The 23,832-nt window shown below is 42.5% G+C and overlaps 1 protein-coding gene and 1 long non-coding RNA gene across 4 annotated transcripts in view; one reads left to right on the top strand and one right to left on the bottom strand.

Moving 5' to 3' along the window:
* Positions 1 to 22,019, top strand: part of shroom4 (shroom family member 4) — a 56,893-nt gene extending 34,874 nt beyond the window's left edge. For all 3 annotated transcript variants that reach the window (XM_088649119.1, XM_088649120.1, XM_088649121.1), the window contains 8 exons: positions 3,440 to 3,571; positions 6,751 to 9,091; positions 10,710 to 10,771; positions 11,247 to 11,918; positions 12,834 to 13,430; positions 14,142 to 14,283; positions 16,732 to 17,004; positions 17,443 to 22,019. In XM_088649119.1, the coding sequence (XP_088505245.1) occupies positions 3,440 to 3,571; positions 6,751 to 9,091; positions 10,710 to 10,771; positions 11,247 to 11,918; positions 12,834 to 13,430; positions 14,142 to 14,283; positions 16,732 to 17,004; positions 17,443 to 17,712 (4,489 nt within the window). In that variant the 3' untranslated portion in view covers positions 17,713 to 22,019. The remainder of the gene's footprint in view (positions 1 to 3,439; positions 3,572 to 6,750; positions 9,092 to 10,709; positions 10,772 to 11,246; positions 11,919 to 12,833; positions 13,431 to 14,141; positions 14,284 to 16,731; positions 17,005 to 17,442) is intronic.
* Positions 3,242 to 4,268, bottom strand: LOC148653764 (uncharacterized). Its single transcript, XR_015941747.1, has 2 exons — positions 4,013 to 4,268; positions 3,242 to 3,674 (listed from the first exon to the last, which is right to left on the bottom strand). It is a non-coding gene; the product is annotated as an uncharacterized LOC148653764 (long non-coding RNA).
* Positions 22,020 to 23,832: the final 1,813 nt, after the last annotated feature.

The following is a 23,832-nucleotide window of genomic DNA, read 5'->3' as shown; positions in this document are numbered from 1 at the left end:
GAGTAATATTTTTGCGTCTTTTGCTGTAGTACTTACTAAGGTTTTTCTTATGATTTTATTTAAATAGTAATCGGTAATTAACCGATTACTGAGATAGCCCACATGGTTTGTGCAGCGAACAGTGTATCATCAGAGGAGTCTTGATGTAATGTCAAACTGTAAAAGGATCTAGGATTAAGCTATATCAAGCTATATCAAATGCCTTTCTCTGAGACTGCATGACAAATTCTGGCCCTGTAGGAATTAATGATAAAATCCAATTTTAGTTAACTTAAAAGTATACAAATGACAAATCAAAGACGTCAACTGTGACATGTTTTGGAAGTATCATCTATAGTGTTTCATTGGTTTAATGAGTATAACTAAGAATGCAGGCTAATGCAATTTTTGTAAAATTTGAGAGTTGCTTGCCATGAGTATTGATGTTAATGCTAAATATTAAAACATTGTGGGACCTCTCCCTTTGTCATTTCCTGTGATACAGCTATCTATGCAATACAGCTATTTGGTCACTTAAAGTGTGCTTATAGATTCCTCACTGATATTCCAGCTGGAGCAGTTATCAATATTATTCATAAGTAAGACCCTATCTGTTCTGCTACCATGAACAACACAAGTTTATGAAATTCAAGAAGCACTATAACCTCCAGTCTTCATATTATAGCTGTGAATATGACGTTTTCCCTGTAGTGCAGTTTTTGGTATTTTTTTCGAGCAATACTTATTTCTTATTTTAAGCTCTTGTACAGTATGTGGCTGGTAGGACTTTGAGAATGGTGGGATAAATTTAAATTTAAAATCCATTCCATGAAAAGCTGAAAACCCTCCCACATTTCAGGAGCAGAGCTTTCTTGACTCTCCCATTAATCGGAGCTGAACTTAAATATTATAGTGGATAGCAATAAGCTGTATATCTTAAACACATCTCATACTACTGTACATCAGATCCCCCAAAAATATACACACACATGTTAAAGGCAGAGAGCAAAATAAAAGAAATACAAATAGGAACTTCCAGTTTAGACCTCTAGTCAAAACAAAATAGGAACATAGAAATTAGAAGAAGCAAAGTCGTCATATACTGTAAATACATCAAAAGCTCTGACTTTAGCCTGGTAGTCTTAGGGAAGAGAGTGCTGTGGTTTTGATTGATTGCGAGAGACTCTGAAAAAGTCAGGTCATTCTTTGCTTTTATGTCTGTGGCCACCCCTGGACAAAGAAAGCTAAGTATTTTTACAGCTGTCTGTCCGAAGAGGTAAACTATGAAGAGTCAGCAAGTAGCGTGCTTGTTTTGATTGGAGGACTGCATCACACTTGTGGCTGGAAGATGAGCGTGCTGCTCTGCTACCCAGAACAAGGTTGTGTGTAAAATTCTGAAAAAGTAAGCTTCTGTGCTGTTTCTGTTATAAGTCACATTTTAAAAGTCGGTGGTGGTGACAGTTGTGTCCCTGTCATTCTTATTTATTTATTTGAAGTTTGTTTTAGTAACTAATGGAAACAGGAGTATCAAAGATGCATGTGCTCTTCCAGACTCCAGTATACAATAGAGGCAGTATATTGCATTATTTTAACTTTCTAATTCTGTGCTTCTAAGCTAATAAAGTACTCCTCTGTGCTATACATTTTTGGTTTTGATAATGTTATGCAAGGTTATAATTTACTTGTTAAATAAATGTGAGAATCCAAAGATGATTTTCATTTCATCTGAAGATTTCATTCTTACAAACCAAAAAAGGTATGCCAGAAGTACTGGATGTTAAGCCCTGAAAAACTGCCATTGGAAACTGTGTTTCCTCATTTCCATCCATGTGTGTATAGCAAATGTTATTTTGCAAATACATTAACAAAAATAATCTTAATTTCTACAGATTCTCTCATGTGAGCCAGACCAAAAATGTGTTCTTAATTTATGCTTTAACCAGTTTGAAAGGAAATTTTTTTTGAGAACACAGGCACTTCAGTTATTCAGTTCACAAAAAGTGGTGCAACTCTTATTTTTGCCTACATCTCTTACTCACACATACAGTACACCCAAAGATGTAGATCATTGATACAGTTTGGAAGCTTGTTATGCATCATGACCTTTCCGATCCTCTTCCATGCTACAGTAGCTATCCTTGTCGGGGGTATGTGAGGAGGGACTGATCAAATTTATTCTAATAGCACCCACTGTTCCACTGTTGTCTGTCCTTCTGGGCTGCCCCCACTTTGGAGTTTGTTTGGAGTATAGGAGAGTATCTTCTCAAATTGTTGTGTATTCTTGCCTTCTGTTTTTTCCTGATATTTAATTCCTCTCCACCAGAAATGACAGGAAAGTGAGTTATCGAAACATACAGTAGATTCTGAAAGTGCCTACAGTCGCAGGACACAGAGCCCGACTAGCAAACAAAAGCCTCCCACTGCATGCAATACAGGTTTAATAGAAAAGCCAAAAACTGAAAACAATGGGGGCAACATCAGTGTCTCACTTGGGATTTGAACCCACAGCCTTCCAGATATGAGGCCAGAACCCTGGCTGCTTGCTAGACTGCAGGCTGATACTTTCTCGCACTGTGGGTGTTCGCTGAGGCTGGCCTGCCAAGTGGTTTCAGTTGACACATGTGTTTGCGCTAATCTTGCCTGCTTTCGTCAATGTTTTCAATTGTGCTTTCAGCAGCAAGAACTGTGAGCAAACTCTTGAGTTTTTCATTCCTCAGCCATCTCTGTTGGATTTTGGAATTTACGATCCTCTCAAACCCACTGCTGGTTTAATACTCACAGACAAGTATTGAAATACCACATCATCCAATGTCACAACCTGTCATCAGATAAGCATGATGGGGAAAAATGCTTTGTGTATAAGAATCTTCTGTTGGCTATGCTTGTCTGTTTTAGTTCCATACTGTGCTTAATTCCATGTCTCTGCTAGTGTTACATTGGGTTGGTGCTCCAATGAATTTCGAATGAAAAAACCGGCCTCACTTCCTCAGTCGAGGACATGACTGGCCAGTGACTTTAGCTTGAAGACTGCTAGGGGTCTGTACTTGCTGGGCTGACACTCGGGGCTGGTGTGGCTGAACCCTGCAGCTCAATCGAAAAAGTACACAACTAAAATGTGCTGCTAGCTCTTGATCTTATTCTTTCAGTCCTCCTGCAAGATGGAAAAATGAGAATTATCAAAAAAGATCCTGATCTGGCAAAGAAACCAGTAGAATCAGAGAGAGTAACATTCCTTACCGATTAAGATCACACGGCATCCTAATTATATTAATCATTGTTTAATGTGGGTGGTCGGGCATACAGTACAAATTGCAACATCAGAAAGTTATTTTTACCTGACCCACTTTTGCAGAGGTAATATACCAAAATGGCATGCTTTATTGCAATTGTCCCAAGGTTGACTTCTTTAGGTGCCCCTCTTTGTGGCTTATAGTCGTTCCTGTGTGTTTGGTTGTTGCAGAAGGAGTGTCCCAGTGATCAGGCCTCACTCCTGGCACTTGGCCAAACTCTCCGAGTCCTCGGCCGATGCCCCTGCGATGCATCTCCACCCTGGCTCCTACAACCTGCCATGGCACACCGGAGGCGACGCCAGGTGAGCGGCACTGCCCGACCACTCGAAAGCACGCGGCATCGCCCGCCGCCTCCTGGATCATCAGAAGCGTCGCCGAATAGACGTGCTGCTTCCCTTTACTGCCCTGCAAAAAAAACACATTTCAAAAATAATTTTAAATAGAAAACATTTTTAACTTCACTGTTACATAGGAACTGAAAGTTAGAGAACATTCTGGTCAGAGAAACGTTAGGACCATTTGTCTTATTTAATAGTATCGTTTTGATCCAAAAGTATCATCCAGCAGTGATATCGATGCCTTCTGTTGGTTTTGCTCTTTACTCTTGAGATAAACAAAGTGTCCCCAGCTTTTAAGTCCTGATACATCTTTAGTTATGATTCCAAGCCAGCCATACATTTGTCAGAGTGTAGTTGTACTCTGTATGTCTCAAATACTGCACTGGAGATACAGTCTACACTTACAGGTATTGTAATGAGTTGTAGGATTAGTTTTCCATTATTATATCATTTCTATTTTAACCAAATGGAATGTCCTGGGGCTGCTGTGTTGGGAAGGTCCTGTGAAACTGCAATTGTTGAACAAGGGAAGTTTCTGGGGCTTACACATTTCCAGAGAAAAACAATTAGGAGGAAGTTGCATGATCTCAGACTCATGTCAACATTTGGAGCACAGGATACAATGACTATTTTGAGAATCTGATTCTGAAATTGTAAGATTACCAAAAAAGGAACAGAAAGAAATACTTCTCTAAGATGGGTGCAGACAGGCCCATCAAGTTTTCAGTCAGTTGACATAAAAAAGGAGCACCTGATGCCACACATTTTTTAAATTTCAGTGTGGTTTTGTCACTAAAGTTTATTTAAAGTCTGTTCAAAAACTGACATGCCATTTCACCAGTCTATTCATTTCCTAACTTCTTTTCCAAAGAAGCAGGGATGCTGGAGCCTATTCCAGCAATCAATGTGTGTAAATGTAAATCTTTCAGTCTTGGTAAATTACTAATTGCTTTGACTCACAGGAATGTACTGAAAATGTACTGATTTCTTATTTTAACATTCTATGAACACTTCGGATCAATAGCTCCACTGTTCTAATGCCCTGGGCTACTTGATGAAAATTACTGGTGCGCAGTAATTACGTTATGATAGGTATCATGGATATAATTTTCTTCAATTATGTCAAATGATTTTTTAAATGAGCAGGATCTTGAATTGTTTACACGAAGCTGGGTTTGTTTAATTTAATGTCTTTCGTTCTTGACCTTGTAGCCTCTCTGCCCTCAAATGTTTGAGAAGGTTTTAAGGATTTTTTTGTTACCTGCGTAGAACTGCAATGCTTTTTTGATTTTCAAATTATTGGTAGACCTGCTAAGTTGACCCATGTTTAAATACTTAAAAAGGTTGGCAGGCTCTTACCTTATCCTTTTCATTCTGTCTTAATTTCTGCAATTCTAAAGCACTAAATTGACTTACAGTTGTCAAAGCATTACAGTATACCTGTTTTTAAGAATGTACAAGGGGAGGATTGGCCTTATATGTACACATCTAGGAACAGGTAAAGTTTTATTCTATGCTGAAAGGAAAATGAAAGAGATACAATGTTTCTACAGGGGTCAAGGTGTCAGCATCTGTAGAAGGCTCTACAGCCGAAACATTGTGTCTCTTTTCTCTTCCTTTCAGCATGGAATAAACCTTTACCTGTTTCTTTGCAGCCTACACACTGACGCGGCTACCTACTTGAACATCTTGAATGTTCCACGTACACATCTAAAGTAACAGTTTAGAATTCAAAGGTTAGATCGACTTTATAGTGTCATAGCCAACATCTGAGTCCATAAACCTCTCCCTGGCACACTGACACAATTACTGCTAGAAATGGATATGATATGAGCTGCAAAAATGGAGCTCAAAGTATTTGAGTAAGTAGTGAAAGGATGTGTAGTCACTGCCTGGCATTTCTAAGGTGACCAATAACTCATGAATTTCTAAATAAGCTGACGGCCATAAATCTATTTAATGAACATCCAAAGATTGGATGGTGGATACTTATTTACCTATCTGACTTTTCTTTCTACTCCCGATCTCCCAACCATCTTTCGCCTGATTGTGGTCTCCTGCTTGTCCCCAAAGCTTGTTTATATTCTAGAGGTGACAGGGCCTTCTCTTACTACTCCCCAAAGCTCCAGTAGTTCTTTCCCAAAGGATATCGGAGAGTCACCAACCCTGAACACATTCAAATCCACACTTAAAACCTTCTTCAGAAAGGCTTTTATTTAACTTGTCTATGTTTGCTTATTGCTTCCTTCATATCTAGCATCAGAAATGTAACCACACTCTGACTTATTGCAAACCTTTCATCTCTGTTCAACAGCAAAGTTTACTGTATATACTGTATAAGTAACGTATACTTTTTTATTTTATTGGTATGTTCTAGTATTAATGAATATACACATAGTCTGATCAGATACACCAACTTTAAGTCCTGTAAATCTCGGAAATATGGATTAAAAAATTCATCGATAAGACCATTTGTGTTATCTTTCAGCATTCTGAAATGCTGAAGGCACATACTGTAGGCATATAGGCACAGCGCATCTGAAAAACTAATTTTGTCTCAGTTACACACTTCAAATATCTCTATATGAAAACAGGTATATTAACATGGTCTGTGCAGGAGGCTTGCTTGGAACTAAAGGGCCATTACTGTATCTACAAACACAAACTAAAGTTCAATAACTTTTGCCTATTTCATAAATGCGTGATCTTTAATGCAACATGTAAGCACAACACAATATTTAACACTGAAATGATACATTTGTAGCCTGTTTGTCTAAGATGACACAGGAGATGAAATTAAAAACTGGAAGTGAGAGAATTGTTTGCAAAGCCTACATGCTAATGAGTAAAAAAAATAGCTTAGAGGGTTGTCCATAGTAAATAAAAGTGAAACATTTACATTTTCTAGAAACTTCAACAAAAAAGGGCATGAGGGGCTCAGTGCACATGGTGAAGGAAGTGATTGTTACAGGCATGTGCCCAAGGGTATATACGGTGAAGGTATATACGTGATTTCACTTTTGTCATGAGTCTGGACATTTTGGACGTGATTGTCAATCATTGTTGCATGATGAGCTCACAAATATACAACTTAATTCTTAACGAAAAACGAAATATATCTTCCATGTCAATTTTTTCTCCAGTGATCTTCCCATGCAGTGGACCCAGCTGTCTCGAAACTGCAGCACTGACCGCAGCAGCTCCATCGGCAGCATGGAGAGTCTTGACCAGCCCAGTCACGGTTACTACGAGAGACAGCTGTCCCCGGTGGACCAGGCCGTCTTCAACAACAAGAGAGACTCGGCATACAGCTCCTTTTCTGCCAGCTCCAACACCTCGGATTACACGGTCTCCCTGAGGGCCGATGAGGCCAGCTCCATGGACAACCTCCTTCAGGGTTTGGGGAGTTGTCGCCATGCTGACGGCAGGTGCCTCCATGGAGCTGGTGAGGCGGGAGAGTTCTCAGAAGAAGGCAAATCCCGTTTTCCGGCCAAGCATCCGGAGGCCAAGGGCCGGCCGTCATCCTACAGCTACGAGGAAGACCAGGAAAACGCGATCGCCAGGGAACCTCCTCAGCCTCCAGCTCGCAGAGAGAGCTTCATCGCTACCCAGGCTGTTTCAGGATCCATAGACAAGCGCAGGGCCTCGGCTCCTGTTGACATGCTGAGCCTCTCCAGCTCCTGGATCCGGGAATCGCGTTCATCCATGCGGAGTGAAGCCTCAAACCAGGAGTGCTGTCCTTGTGACACAGGAGGGTCAAGAGACTGCAAAGAGAATGGAACTGTGGAGCAATATTACACACTCAGCTCACAGCTTGAGCCTTGCTGTGACTGTAAGAAGGAAACAGATACAAAAGAGAGTTACCCTGGCTCATGTTCTTTAGACCAAGAGACAGATAGGCTAGACGCAAGCCCCTTGCTCGATGAGGCTTCCAGGCCAGACCCCATAGATCCCTCCTCTCATGTACCTTTCGTTTCTAAGAAGAAGCATCTGGTCATGGCACATAGACACAGCGCACCTGAAAAACTTGTTTCATCTCAGTTACACTGTCTTGATCTTTCCAACAGCAGCCAGGGCAGGAGTTCATCTCCCCACAACCAGTGGGTCAAATCTTCTTTGTGTCATGGGGAAAGTCCTGAGGCCCCCAGCAGTGATGACTTATCTCAGAGCAAATGGGCAGAAAGCAGGTGTTCCACCCCCGGTTCAGCTGTCAATTCAGAAATGGAGGAGCCCAGAGTTGAAGCAGATGTCCTGGAAGCTGCTTTGCCTATACAGCACACCTGGGGAAGGTCACTCAGTGTGCCTGGGGACACAGTTAGCTGTCATTCTAAACCTGTCCAGGCTTTTGACTCCACCAACCAGAGGGAAGTGTGCCTGACCGCAGCATCCAGCATGGACGTTCTGCTGGAGGAGGTAAGGGAGGACGAAAGCCACCACCTGCAGCAGCTTATCCCGAAGCCCAACTCCTCCCGGCACCGGTCCTCCAAGTCGAGGAGACGCAGTGAGCGATTTGCCACAAATTTGCGCAACGAGATTCAGCGCAAGAAGGCGCAGCTGCAGAAAAGCAAGGGCTCATCTAGTCTCCTCTATGGAGAGGAGATGGTGGAAGAGGTGAGTGAGCAGCCTGAGTGCGAAGCAGCAGGTGGAGACAGTGTCCCTTCCTCTCAGGGGATGGACAGCAGACCAAGTAAAGCTTCCATTGCCAGCGGAGCAAAGATCGGCCTGCCAAGCACTGGGAGTCCCAAAAAGACAGTGTGTGCGACTGCAAGCCCTCCTGGGCAGGTTTCTTGGCCGGACAATGGCACCAGATGTCAGGAAGCAGATGAGGTGGGAGCTTGTGGGAAAGGGGGGAGGTGGAAGTGGACTCCAGAGCACAAGCTGCAGCCTAAAGGCATGCCAGAGAGGAAGTGCAAATGGGAAGTTACACGGGCACCCAGAACCACCAAACTAGCTGATGCTCCGGAGGAGTGCGACATCCCTCCCTTCGCTGACCGGAGAAAGTTCTTTGAGGAGACCAGCAAGAGCCTTTCAACCTCTCACCTTCCTGGCCTGGTGACCAGGCATAACAAACCCCACCATCCCAGGACATTACAGGCAAAATTGGAGCACTCTGGCAGCTCATTGGAGCAGAGCTGGAGGAGGTACTCTGCATCTGCTGGGTTCTCTTCCAAGGAGGCCAGTGTCTGCTGCCCCTCAGAGAGCAGAGGTTTAGAGCAGCAGGTGGTCAACCACCAAGAAAAAGAGGAATGTGATCCAGAACAGGACTTCTGTTGTGGACACCAACTGCTCAAGCCAGTGCCTCTTGAACCCCAGCCCTGCTTCGTCAACGAAGACTGTAAAAGGTCTCCTAAGAGATGTCAGCAGCCTTGCAAACACTATACCCGTCCTCAGCACTCAGCTTTTCACCCTGTAACTGCAGCTGTGTGTGATGACTGCTCTCCCCCTCGTGTTCCCTGTAATCCGAGAAGCAGGACGCCGACTGAGGTGAGTTTTGAAAGCTGTTTTGAGGGGAAAAATCTTTTTGTTTTTTCATTACCTTCTTGAGTGGAAGGCTGAAAGCAAGACCTCTAAAAAGAACGAGTGCTTTACAAGAACCCCTCAGAACGATTCAAGGTCAGATGAAATATAATAACCAACGTTAATTCCTTTATAAATTTTCCGAATAGAGCAGAGTGTTGGCTGAATTTATTTCAGCACAGCTTTATTCTCTGTACTGAGTAATCACTCTTCACACCTGTTTGGATATTAAAACAGATTCTGCAAACAGATCCAATAACAGACAGGCATATTGCTGGCCAGATATTGCAGGTACCGACTGATATGTACTGTACATCCACTCAAATGTGAAGTCAAGAAAATGGATTCACTAATAATTAAAAGTATAATTAATTAAAAAAGACCTTACTCTTTTTGATCAGTGTGCATTTCCAGTGTGCAAGTACCCATGGAGGTCTAGTAACACAAGACATTTACTGAAAAGCAGCCCTTTAAAAGTAAGATTATTAAAACACTCGAATATGTTTTTACACATTGAGAATAATCTCTTTTGGGATTGTGTATGGCCCTGTGACTACCTGGGCTTGGAATGTCAAAACTAAGAGCCAGAGTCCCAATGAACACTAGACACTTACTGTAAGTCCATATTGTCCTAAAGGTAACACCTAGATCAATGATCACAATGATCATAGGCACCCAAGAGTTTTCTTTTTCCAGTTTATTTTAATTTAGGCAAACAACGACCACATACAGCCTATACAGTAACAGGCAATAACTGTTTTTAATCAGAACCTGAACATCACCACTGCTGTTTTAATGCTCAAACATTTTAGCAAATATAACATCTGCAGAAAGCATAGTTATGAAGGTTTATGGAACATAAGAACCGCGAATCCACAGAAATCAGAACATAAAGGTTCCAAATGAGAAGAGGCTCTTCAACCCATCTAATCCATTTGGTAGTTAATAGATTCTTCAACCTAGGATCCAGCCATTTCTTGAAAGAAACTAGGGTATCGGCTTCAACAACAAGGCTGGGAAGTTTGTTCCAGAACTCCTCAGAGTTCTCAGAGAGAAGATGTGCCTCTTGGCCTGGTTGGAGGATTTGTATCCAACTGTTTCTCGAAAGAATCCAGCGGATTGGCTTCAACAACATGGCTTGGGTAGATGAACTCTTTGTTTAAAGCAGTGCCACCACTTTTCAGTTTTAAAAACACTCCCACATAGTTTCCACTTCTTCCCTCTGGTTTGTATTATACTGTGAAATGTCGCCACCTTTGTAACATAAATGTGAAGAAGATATAATCTAGTGTAAGTATAATGAGAGAAATGTAATGTTCAAAACCCAGCCATGTTGTTGAAGGTGATAGCCTAGCTTCTTTCAAAAAACAGCTGAATGAGATCCAACTGGCCATTAACTACCAAACAGGCTACCTGGCCTGAATGGCTTCCCCTTGTTTGTAACCTCTCTTACGTTCTATAAATAGTCATGTTTAACTTTGTGCCCAATAACTTAATATTCTATTTATTTTAGTTGCCGTTCTTAGAACAATTGGTCTAGGTGTCCCTGTTTTCTCCTGATTAACTTAGCAAATGGTTTTCACAGGCACATCCTGCAAGGGATCAGGAACACACAAACACCAACAGGAAGCTCAGTCTGACAGAGAGGTAAAGTATTTCGTCCGTGGTTCTTGTTAGTCATGGAATAAACCCGGAATGACTGTCATTATCAAGATTACTGGTCATTTCAGGGAAAACAAAAATCTCATGAGACACGTCACAGACATTAAAAGGCTGAGGATGCCTAATATTTTACAGTGGAGTCCAGAATGCCTTTGTGAATGTCACTGTTTATTTTATTCATGACAAAAGTTCCACAAACACTGCCTGTGACAATTCAGTTAACGCATATACACAGAAGTCTGTTTCATTCTGTTCAGTGCCTCAGAAACTAGAGCCAGATTCTTGAATAACGAAAAAAGGAAGCAGGCTTCTAAAAGTATAAGTACTTTTGTTATACAGAGATTGCTTAGACTTGGTTATGTAAAAAATCTATACTGTTCTCTCTTATTTTCAAACACTGGATGAGGTTTGTGTCTGGGGCCTTCAGTTGTATGTGAAAGAGTTTTTGTCTTGCTTCTAGAGACTACCAGCATCACAAACACGACCTCCAGACAGCAGAGGGAGCTGTGGAGCAGGAGAACACCCATTGGGGTCGGTGGAGCGAAGCTCAGGGCTTTGATCTACCTTCGCCCCCACCTCATCCCGATGAGCGAGCACCTTGTTATCCCCAGCGGGGCCGGGCCCTGTCGGAGAGCGACATCCGCCTGGACCTGCAGCGATTGCGGCACCGGGCCATGGTTTTCGGTGGGCAGGCCCTCAGTGAACTCGAAGAGGCAGCCCCAAGGAAGAAAGGCCCACCACCCCCAAGACCTCCTCCTCCTAACTGGGAGCAGTACAGACGCAGGAGGGCATCCCAGCACAGCCTGTATGCCCCATCATCCCCTTGCGAGCCAGCTGCTCCATCCCAGCTGACTAGGCTTGTGTACCCAGGCCACAAGTGCTTCGAAGGCTCTACTTGCTCTGCCTGTGGCTTGGAGACATCCCGACAGCGGTCCCACAGTCTGCCCCTCCGAGGCTTCTCTGAGAGCTGCCTACACTGCTGTAAAGAACATGTCGCAACTCCCCGGAGTCCCACGTCTCCACCTGCAACCTTCACACCAGCCTGCTGCCTGAGAGAGGACTCGGAGCACGGTGACTCTGAACCACGCGGGGCTACAGACTCGCTGGCACAACCTCCAAATTTGCACACAAGGTGAGAGAATGTGATGTTCATATGTGGTTATACTGCTTTTAGTTACTGGTACTATTCACAAGATAGAAATACCTAAAATCCAGTAGATTAGACTTAGTGATACTACTGATATTTATTTATCTGGTTAAATCTGAAACGACTTAGACCATGGGTTGACCTTGATATCCACATCTTTCAATAGGCAGTTTCAATATGCTTTTAAAATGCATCAAGTACTGTAGGGTGGAACTCAAGTAGCTTCAATAACTCCATTTAGGTCTTACAGTCAGTGGCAGAGCCAAGACTTGAACTTGGAAACAGGGAAACTTAGGGTATTTTTCTGCCCTAACTTACTGCCAGGCCGTCTAAGCAGTATTGCAACACATTGGACTGACTGTTCTGAAGAGAAGATGTTGTCTGGGTCTTGGCTGTCATTAGAGGATTAATGTTTCTAAATTGGCATGCTGTGTTTTTGGCTGGTCATATAGGTCAGCACCTGTATGAGGCCTGTATAGTTGGGCCTTGCCTTGCTCAGCCCGTTAATGATCAGAGCTGCAACTGACCTCATTCTCATCCCCCAGTGTTTTCTATCTCTGCTACAGTTGATATTATTGTACTGCATTGGCAGAGTAGAAAGTACATAAAATGTCACTCAATAAAATTTAATCAAGGAAGGACCATTTGGAGCCTTACACTTCAAGGCAGTGAGAATAATTGCAAAAAAAAATTTAATAGGAGCCCTTCTGCCTTCACTCTTACCTATGTACGGTCTCGGGATTTGTAACCCTGAGCCCCGAGATGAAAAACGCTTTTGGTTTGTGCAGATCAGTCTTTTGGAGTTTGGCTGAATATGACTCCCACCATCTCCTGATGGTAAGTGAGGCACTGGAATTGTTTATTTTGATTCTAAACTAATCCTCGTTTGTGCTGTTGTAGGGTGTCTGGATCTCCACCTCGGAGTACAGAGGCAGAGATGGACAGGCCAGCTGCGCTGAGGCTAGTGACCGTTTCCCAGAGGACAGTGGAATGGGACAGGAGTTCTGTGCCTGCTGGCCTGCATTGTTTGGGCATCAATGCGGAAAATGGCTCCCGAGGTCTTCCAGAATCTTACTTTTCCATGAACTATGAGCAGCACAGAGAGCTGAACAGGAGTCGGGATGAGCCCAGCAAGCCAGCCCAGAAGACGCTGCCTGTTCACCATGTCAGTGAGACGCCACTGGAAACGGATATAGACGAGTTCAAGGAAGACGAAATAGAAGAAGAGCTTGCCAGGATTGGCCACAATGACCCACAGCATGTGACTGTTTTGGAGACAAATATAGACACCCTCCCTCAGGAGGTGGGCTGTCCAGTGGCGGAGTCCAGGTCTGGCGGAACATCCACAGCAGATGTCCTGGGACCTGATGTGGGGTTGAAGTCCAGAACTGACCTCACAGGGGAGCTATTTCCCCAGATGGGAGGAGAGTGTGGCCTTGGGCAGCCCAGGAGGTGCAGTCGCAGTGCCTTGGAGTTCAGTGTGGACACACTAGAAAAGTGAGCAGAGTTTAAATGGGGAATAGGAACGTTTAGCAACGTTTAGTCTGAATACCATAAGGAGTTCTTTTGAGAATCCAGAGGAACACTTAAGAGATTCTCCAGAGATCTGAGCTATAGGCAATACAGGTCTGCTTTCACAATAGTAGAATACGTGCACTGTCATCTACCCTGGTCTGTGTTCTTACTTTGACAGGTCAAAACTGGTCAGGTGTATGTTTGCATCACCTAAATGATGTGCAGTTCTTTAAACACGAGTTAGCATTGTGTACACGTAAACAGGCATGCCGTGAGAGCAAACAAAAAGTAGCCGATCTGAATCCAGAATATCCTGCTCCGAGTAATATTTAGAAACAGCTATAGAGGTGAAGGTAAAAAGAAGGAAAGGTTTATTTATGCTTATAACCCACTATAAATATAATTTCTGCTCATAACCAACTATATGTTTGCCCTCTTCTCCATTGAAACAACTAAAGTCTTGGTAAAGTTATTCTTATTTCAAATCTTAGAATTTCACAATATAAGATAGAATGAGCGTCATATACAGTTGCTATATTTGATATCCTAAAATCTTATAGTCATGATCCTGGTCCTCAAAGGACTGTGGATGTTTCATAGTAATTTCACTTTTCTCACTAGGCTGGAGAGATCAGATCTATTGATCCTGGTGTTCCACAGGCAACACTGACTCTGTCTCTCTGTCCCCTCCAGGCGCTCCAGACAGGGCAGCTCCGGCTCATCCTGTTCGGCCTACTACAGCACCTCTGCTGCCAAGGCCCACCTGCTAAGCAAGATGAAGGAGCTGCCAGGGCTGAACCAGGAGGAGGAGGAAGACGAACTCTTCTTTAAGAAGGTACTGCTGCTGCCCACTGCTTTTGTACATGTTGTTTTTTTTTTTTTTGTGGGGGATGTACTAAATTAGCACTGTATCCTCCCAGCACTGGGGCCCTGGATTCAATGCCTGACCTGGGGTGCTATCTTGGGTGGGGCGGTGGCTCTGTGGCTAAGGATCTGCTCATGTGGCTGGAAGGTTGTCAGTTCAAATCCCGCGGCCGGCAGAGGAATTTTACTCCGTTGGGCCCCTGAGCAAGGCCCTTAACCCCAACTGCTTCAGGGGCGCCGCATAAATGGCTGACTCTGCACTCTGACCCCAAGCTCCTCTCCCTGTCTGTGTGTCTGTGTCTCATGGAGAGCAAGCTGGGGTGTGCGAAAAGACAAATTCCTAATGCAAGGAATTGTATATGGCCAAGAAAGTGATCTTATCTTATCTGTGTGGAGTTTGTATGTTCTCACGATGTTCTCATGGGTTTCCTCCAAGTGCTCCAGTTTCCTCCCATGGGGTAAAGACATACTGGTGGGTTAATTGGCTTCTTGGAGAACTGGCCCTGGTGCGAGTGTGTGTATTTGTGTCTGTGCGTGCCCTGTGATGGACTGGCATCCCATCCAGGGTGAATCTCACCTTGTGCCCGTTGCTTGCCGGGATAGGCTCCAGCTCCCCCGTGACCTCGAATGGGATTAAAAATAATGGTGGATGTACTATTTTTTTTTAATTTGTGCTGAAGAGGTAGTGTTCAGAAAGCATTTCTTGCTCGGGCTGAATTGAGGTTTTCCTAAAAGGAAACACTTTCTTTCACACGGATTTTCTCATTCCCTACATGTTTTCTTATTTGGAGATGCAAATGTGTAGGGTGTCAATACATGTTTTACGAATATAAACCAATATGCCAAAATGAAAACCCTCATAATTGAAGGCAGATGATATGAGCTCATATCCCAAATGTGCAGTGATAGCCAGACAGGAAGAAATACAAAAAAAAGGCTAAATAATGAATAGTTACCAGCTTTTCTAATTTTATTATATTTGCTTTTATCCCCCTCCCAGGAATATTTTCTGCTGTAGCAACTACTCAGGTTAACCTACGAAAAATTTCTTACTGCTGAGTAACAGGAAATAACGTGTGGAAGCAATTTTCTGTTGTACCTTAATTCTTCATCAAGTGCTTTGTAAATCATTGCTCAGGCTAGATTCTCTTGCACACATTCTGTCTGCAGGCTTTGAAGACTCTTTTTACTGACTTTTTTAGAGAAAATAACATGCAGAGAATATAAAATAGACTTTGAATAACCTAATGAAACTGCTGGGCTAGAGAGCTTGGTGAGCGTATTTCACAAAGAACAGGGAGGAATGTTCTAGAATGTTCATACTGTTCTTTTGACTAGTGTATCAGTCAACGTGATGACTTTAGATCACAGAGGGTGAGCACAGTCCAGTAGTCTGATTCTGATAAAGGAGGAAACGTGAGGTGTCTGGAAGTTTCTGAGATGTTCTACAGTAAAGCATATTCAGACTGTTCTAAAGAGATATTGTTTGGCTCTTGGCTGTCATTAGGGGATTAATGTTTCTAAATTGGCATGTTGTGTGCTTGGCTGGTCATGTATATCAGCAGCTGTACAAGGCTGTATAGTTGGGCCTTGCCTTTCTTTCGCCTGTTAATGATCAGAGCTGTGACTGACCTCCCTCTCATTCCCCAACCCTCTCTCTGTCTGAGTTTAGCAAGGTTCAGTAAGTAATTTCACAATCCTAAATTTGGGGAGGCATTCAAAGAACGATTCTAGTGTTTCTAAACTGTTAGAAACTCTTACTCAGTTAAGTTCTGTGACTCTGATCTGCAAGAACAGACAGACACACCTATTATAGTTACTTAAATACACAAGGAAGTGCTACTGATTTGATTCTTTAAATGCCCCCAAACAGATATTGACTCCAAGGCAGATTGAAACATCTCATACAGTAAAAAAAGCCATGCACATTTCAGATGCTAACTGGGCATAAAACAAATTTCGAAAAATCTGTATACCTTTTCTATTGGTGTGTAGGACAATTACTAAAACCATAAAGAAGAAACTCTAATATACAATATGTAAAGTTTCTGAAGGAGTTTATGAAAATTAATCTTGAAGGAATAGAAAGCCGATGTGTCTTTCAACAATAGAGTTTTGTGCATTACAACGTGTGGGAGTTTCTCCTTTATTCACTTGCAGGGCACCATATTGTGACCCCTAAACTTTTTCATGTTAGACAGCTTGAACAGGTCATGGCATGCATATCAACTGGATTGGGGTCTGTGGATTTTTCTGGCCAGAGCAGGTGATGAGAGCCTCTTAAGTTCCTCATTCCAATTACACATTGCCTGCTGTCGAGAGAGTCTATTCATATGTCTGGCAGTTTTTGGTGTTTTGTCTGGAGGTTGTCCAAGTACCACATCTTGAGCACTTCATGATACGGTCTCTTCTTCTGCAGCAACAGCTGATAGACAGCCTGCGAAAGAAGCTGACCGTTCTCCGTGAGGCCCAGAAGGACCTGCAGGAAGACATCACTGCCAATGGGGCTCTGGGGGAGGAAGTGGAGACCTTGGTCCAGGCAGTCTGCAAGCCTAACGAGGTGGACAAATTCCGCATGTTCATCGGAGACCTGGACAAGGTGGTCAACCTGTTGCTGTCACTGTCTAGCCGCCTAGTCAGGGTGGAGAGCACATTGGATAGCCTGAGCCCAGATGCCAACCACCATGAGCGGGTAAGGAGCAACCAGTATCACCCTATAGCAGCAATTTCTGTTCCCTGTGCTTATCTGCAGAGCTCCAGATCCAGTGAGTGTGTAAGTTGTCCCCTAGACACACACTGTACCAGTCATGCTGTGCCTGTGATAAAGATATCTCCTACACACACACACACACACTGCTCCAGTGCTGTTGTCCCTCTGCTGTGTCCTGTGATAAAGCTGTCCACTACACACACTGCTCTAGTGCTGCTGCCCCTCTGCTGTGTCCTGTGATAAAGCTGTCCCCTACACACACTGCTCCAGTGCTGCTGTCCCTCTGCTTCGTCCTGTGATAAAGCTGTCCCCTACACACACTGCTCCAGTGCTGCTGTCCCTCTGCTGTGTCCTGTGATAAAGCTGTCCCCTACACACACACACCAGTCCAGTGATGATTCTCTGTGGTTCCTCCCTCAGCTCACCCTGCTGGAGAAGAAGAAGCAGCTCCTTGGGCAGCTGGGAGAAGCCCAGGAGCTGAAGGAGCACGTGGATGGGCGGGAGCGAGCTGTTTGCCAAGTGCTGGCGCGCTGCCTCACCCCCGACCAGCTGCGCGACTACAGCCACTTCGTCAAGATGAAGGCTGCACTGCTGGTGGAGCAGCGCCAACTGGAAGATAAGATCCGCCTGGGCGAGGAGCAGCTCAAGGGACTGCGCGAGAGCCTGGGAATGGGTTATGGGCATTACTGAGGACAAGACTGGGGGATTTCCACATTGCTACAGCCAAACGCCATCAAAGAGGGGGCTTATCATCTGGTCTACAGTTCCTTCAAAACATGAGCCTGTTTGGACTCTTTTCACCCAGACGGCAGGCCTATATTTAAAGTAGGCCCCTTAAGGGACTGGCTTACAACACCTCTTTAAATTGTGCCTTTCCAAGACACAACTGTGTGCATCATCCACTCACTGCCTTTAAGTCATAACGTGAAATTTGCAGAACCTTTTTAACTATTAGTAAGACGTTGAGCCTTCAAACAGGCAATGTAAAAATTCTAAAGACTGCATTTGCCTGAAAAAAATTGTATTTACACTCTACTTAGTGCCAAAGTGCTTGTAAAAAGTTTTGTTGCAGGTTATGCTATTTATTTATTTTTTTAAGCTGAGTCAATTGCAGAACTCCTGCTCTTTCCTACATGTAAATTTACTGGACTGCATTTTTTTGTGATCGGCCAGGGGAGACCCGGCAAATTGACAGCTTTCTAACTGTCTGTGGTGTGGTGGAACCTCAACATTAGGAAATAATCCAAATTATACATTCCTCATTCCTTCACCACCGAGCCAAAAGAAAGCCTGGAAGCCCTGCACCAGATCCAGCTTTTGGGAAGTGAGCCACAGGCCACAGAAGCATAGTCCAGACCCCCACTCCCACCCACCCATTGTGGTACGGGTTTAAAGCAAACAAGTCCTTTCCTTGGGAAGAAGTCACACAAACTCAGTCAGATGATATCAAGCAGATCTTTGGTGCATGCAAACTGTGACAGATATTCAGTGCTTGTGCATATTAGTCAGATTAGTCCCAGGCTGCTGTATCAACTGTGTATGTTCCTCAACCACTATTACATCATGGTCTTCTTCTGATTGCATCACAACCACTTGCCTCTTGGGGTTCAGGTCAATAGGTTGCATAGGTAGAATTATTATTATTATTATTATTGTCTGTAATGTGTTAGAAGTCTACTGGCTTGAAGGTGGTCAGATTGGAGGAGTCTGCCACAACTTCCTCCTTCTCCCCTGTGTGTGATTGTGTGGCTCATAGCTACAAGCCCAGACATGAAAAACTCCCTACTGCCCATTCCACAACTGGTTGATATAACATTTTTTTGACCATTCTACATTAAAAAAAAACAAAACAATTACCCTGGATCTGACATGCAGTCAGCACTGTTTCTTTTTCTACCTACGGTTCTCTTCAGCTGATGAAATGCAATGTACAAATAATACATTAAGCCCATTAAGTCACCTAATTACCCCGAATCAGGATTGTATACAGTAGAAGTTACCAGCAAAGATCCTTCCCTAAAACACATATTGGTTTGAAATAGCTGACTGCACAACCTTACTCCAGAGCACAGATCACAGCTCATTAACTAAGAATGTAAGACGTTTACAGACTGTTTAATTTATTCAGTCATAATCTCCAGAAGCACATAACTGCTGTAATACTACATTGAGCTTCCTCAGTGGCTGCAAAGTAACATTTGCCCTGCTGTTTCCCCTAAATGGAAGACATTTAAAGTACTTTGGAACCTATAGGGACAGCGCAGAAGCACATGTGCTGTCTGATATTGACTCATTTGTTGGTAAAGGAATCAGTGTTTCCATCTTTCTGATGGTTGTAAGCAAGTGTCTACATCCTAGTGCACCAGGCTCTGCAAAGTGTTGCATTCTGCCCAACCAAACGGTCTAGTCTGCAAATCAACATCTTGACGTGAGTAGTAGAACAACATCCGTTTGTTTTGAGTTGTTCACAAGAATGACAATCGGACCTCCACCATCCTAGTCATACAGTAGGGGACACTTTGAAAATCTCCATCTGTTTCAATTCTGTCATAATCGGTGCTGAAATCACAGTCCATCTTGAAAGCCACACAGATCATTTTGTGACACTAAAAGCTGATGTAGCTCTGTACATCATTACGTATGTCTTTGAGTGGCCAAGTGCTGTTGCGAATATAACATTGAGATGGGGCTAACATCGGTGTGGGCGAGTCTTGTGACAAGACAGCCCTTCTTTCTCACCATACCTCCATACCTCTCACAGCCACCCTGCTGGAAGTGATAGCTTTATTCTCAGTGAACATCTCAGTGGAATTGTACAGGGTACCATGGTGCTTTTCAAATCCCAGGTGCAGTCACATGCTCCCTGTTCCTCAAGGCTGGTTTTAAAGTTCATAAGGAATGCTTATTTCCTTGCTTCATGTTGAGACAGCTTGGACCTCATGAGAAAACACACTTTTGCTTCTTTTCAGCTTTCTCCTTTGTCTTTCAGATACTGTTATCTGTATTTTTTATATTTTTGTTCAGAAATGGACAATACTGCCCTACACTTTAGTCCCATAGCTCACACTTTTGACAGAAGCCACTCCTGCCGATTTCTCTATCCAGGCAGTTGATGCCCAAAGACTGTTTGTAGTCAATCCTATGTATTAGGTACAGAAATACTGGGATAGAACACAGTGTTTCTTTACATAAGACTATAGTCCAGTCAAGCATCAATGGCTATGCATTGTATTTGCTTACAATCCTTCACTATGAGATAATACAGAACTGATGCCAAAGAGATATTATTATTAAAACAAAGGATAAGGAAGTTCACTTTTCTAAATTATAGCTGAGTCATACTATCCAAAAATGGACTAACCCATAATGACAGGTTTGCAGAGCTTATAAAAAGTGTTAACTTCCTGCTTACATATTAATCCAAAAGTGATGTCAGACTCTACGAAGAATGCTAGAATTGCCTTTTGGTTTTGACAATACACCTACCTAATTTTTCTACCATTGTGACTGACCTAATTTCACAGCACATGATGTGTATTTTTGATAACAGGACATTAATCATACTTTTTACAGTACATTGATTTATATATTTCTCCTCAATCTTTTTAATTACCATACTTTACATCAATCAGTGTTATCTGTAACTGGATATAACACAAAGCCATAAAATGGGTGGTTTACATTTTTGCTTTCCATTGGTTTGTTTCTTAAAAGTGATACTGTGATCATACCAGTCTCTTTTTTGCAAATTGTAGAATGCAGAAGGTATACTGTACAAAAACATTACCCTTTTAAAAAATGTTTTGAAACATTTCACTGAGCATACGTGGTGTTTGTTAGTTTCCCTTTTCTGACAAATATCGAAATGATTCTAAGAGATAAATTTGAAGAGCAATACATTTGGCAAAAATTAATAGTGTCACAATTTGAGAGTAAATATAGAGAAAACTGATATTTTAACTTGACAGTGAGAAACTTGCATGCGATCAATAGGCTCCAGTACTAAAAAATTACAAAGTAAAGTTTGTGGGTTGGAGTGTTGAGTGATATTTGTTGAGTGAAAGAGGAGACAAAAGTACTGTGTTCAGTCAGTCAGATCTTCCTCATCAGCAAATACCCTTTCTGAAAATTGTTGTCAGAAAGTACACAATTGTAGCAGGAATTTGACTGACCATATCTTAAAGTGAGCTGAAACCACTATAATTATGTAACCACATACTTAACTGGATATAAATTGTGCTTTCCTGAAATGAAAAGCTCTAGAAGTTTTGTAATTTACTTCCCTCAGAGATTTGTAAAAGGAAATCAGTCTAGGGCACTAAGACAATGCAAAATTGCACAAGCCTTCCATTGAAAAACAGGGCAACACATTTCAGGTAAAGAATAACCAGTTTCTTGATATGACTGGAAGGTGCTGACACATACAGGCCGTTTCATGCGGTTCATTGATGCTTGGATGTGACGTTTCCTGCAGCCTGGGTACAATGCAATGTGCTTTTACGCTGTTGTTAATGTTGTCCTTATCCTGGTATTACAGCCAGTACTAGCCACTGTTAGTTATTATGAATCAAACTGGATATTCTTATAAGGAAATGAAGCTGCTTTGTGAGTACTTACTGCATTCATGTTTTACTTATTTGTACCAAAAGAAAAACAAATGCTCAGAGTTGTATCAAGACAATTTTGTTTCAATCTCAGTTATTGAATTGCTCAACATCTGAGACTTGCTTGATGTTGTGAAAAGAACTGTTTTCACATGCCAGACCAAAAAATGTATGTTTTGATTGAACATATGCAATGTATTCCTGTTGATATCTGTACTGTATATATGCTAATATTATACATAACCATTTCAAGAGAAAGTCTCCATTTTACAACTCCTAAACCATCATCAAAACTGGAAATAGGATGTTGTATTTTATATATATAACAAACATTTTGTAAAATGTTTAAACAGTACCATTAATAATAATACACTTTTTTTTTTAAACAAAGAACATCTGGAGTTTGTGTTATTCTTTTGCTGAAAGGAGCGGAAGTCTTCCGTGTATCCAAGGATTTGGGACAGTACAAGATACCTGCAGTTTTTTCTTGGACAGAAAAGAGGTACAAACAAGGGGAGACCGTGTGGCTTGTGTTTTTCATTTGGGTGCTAATTGAGCACAAAGTCTGGTCCAACCCCCATTTTAAAGACAGCAAGTTTGCAAATGAGTAAACTAGTGGCTCATGTGGCCCAGTTGATTACCATTAGTGTGTTGTTCTGAGGGTCTCTGAAAGATCACAGGGTATCTGCTCAACAGCCGATTCAAATCGGGGCATGCAACAAATCACAGTTTATTTGACTTTTCATCCAATTATTTTTGCTTAATTGGTCATAAAGGTCTGAGATGCAATAAGAAACGGAGCCAAGTGTTGCACTTGAAGACCAGAGCTAACTACCCCTTTTCTAAACAAAACTAGAATAATGAAGTGCTTCCTGTTTTCAGTGGTAAATGCTTTCACTTCCCCCTCCTCCACCTTACTTATTCCTTGATTACTTACTGCATTTATATTTTGATTACTTGAATGATTACTTGATTACTCACTGCATTCATGGTGTCTTTGCTATTTTCCCTGAACAGTCTATTATGCCCACAATGTAACATTGTACCTTTGACGGTTTGGCATACTTGAATCGTCTACCTATTTCTTAAAATTAATTTAACAGAAACACATTTAAAAAAAAGCATTTTTGAAGGGTCCCATGTGGTCAAGCTTTGCCAGGAGACGCCCACAACACTTTATATAAAGAGGTGCTTTCGGGTTTCATGGCTACATACAGTACATGTGGCAACCCATTCAAGCTCAGCAGGTATGAGTCTGGTCAGTACATGGGAAAGGTAAGGCTGCTGCTGGAAGAGGGTTAGTGAGGCCAGTAGGGGGGCGCTCACCCTGCAGTCTGTGTGGGTCCCAATGCTGCTGTATAGTGATGGGGACACTATACTGTAAGGAGGTGCTATCCTTGAATGAGATATAAATCCTGACTTTCTGTGGTCATTAAAAATCCCAGGGCATTTCTTGAAAAGAATAGGCTTCATGATTCTGTTCTCCTCCCCACTGATAGCTGATGTGTGGTGAGAGTACTGGTGCACTATGGCTGCCGTCGCATCATCCAGGTGAGGGCTACACATTGGTGGTGGTGGAGGGGATCCCCATTACCTGTAAAACGCTTTGAGGGGTGTGTACAGAAAAGCAGTATATAAGTGTAGGGAATTATAATGATTCATTATTATTATCACTCTCAGTTTCTAGCTGTGTCCCCATGTCCTTGCTGAGTGGTTGAATTTGATGTTGTCCCTTGTGAAAACATTTCGAAACCGAATCTAAATTCAAAACCACATTTTGTCTGGTACAGTACATGTTTGCATTTCCATAGGGTTCAAAGGTGTCTGCAATGCTCTGTCTGTAGTTTGCTCTGTGTACAGCTGAGTAATATCATCTTCTGCGTGACGGAGCTGATAGCATTTGCTGGAAAAAACTATAGGCAACCAGACTGCAGATAGTCTGAATCAGTTCTTCAAGAAAGGAACCACAAATAATTGTGGTTTTTAAAAACAAAACAGTTGATGTCTGTTATTTATGCACAGGACTAAGTAAAGGTTTATTCCATGCTGAAACAAAAAAGAGACAACATTTTGGCTGTGGAGTCTTCCTCAGGTGACACCATTTATTCCTTCTTGAATTAGTGCTAATATTTCAACTCCATGCGTATCTTTGCAAGTTGTCAAATATTGCATGTACTTGAATCCAAATTTTAGAACTCTTAAGGCC

The sequence above is a fragment of the Lepisosteus platostomus genome, chromosome 10 (genome assembly GCF_059453375.1).
Source record: "Lepisosteus platostomus isolate fLepPlt1 chromosome 10, fLepPlt1.hap1, whole genome shotgun sequence".
NCBI lineage: Eukaryota > Metazoa > Chordata > Actinopteri > Semionotiformes > Lepisosteidae > Lepisosteus > Lepisosteus platostomus.
Note: the sequence above shows the minus strand (reverse complement) of the source record. Positions and strands in the feature narration are given on the sequence as shown.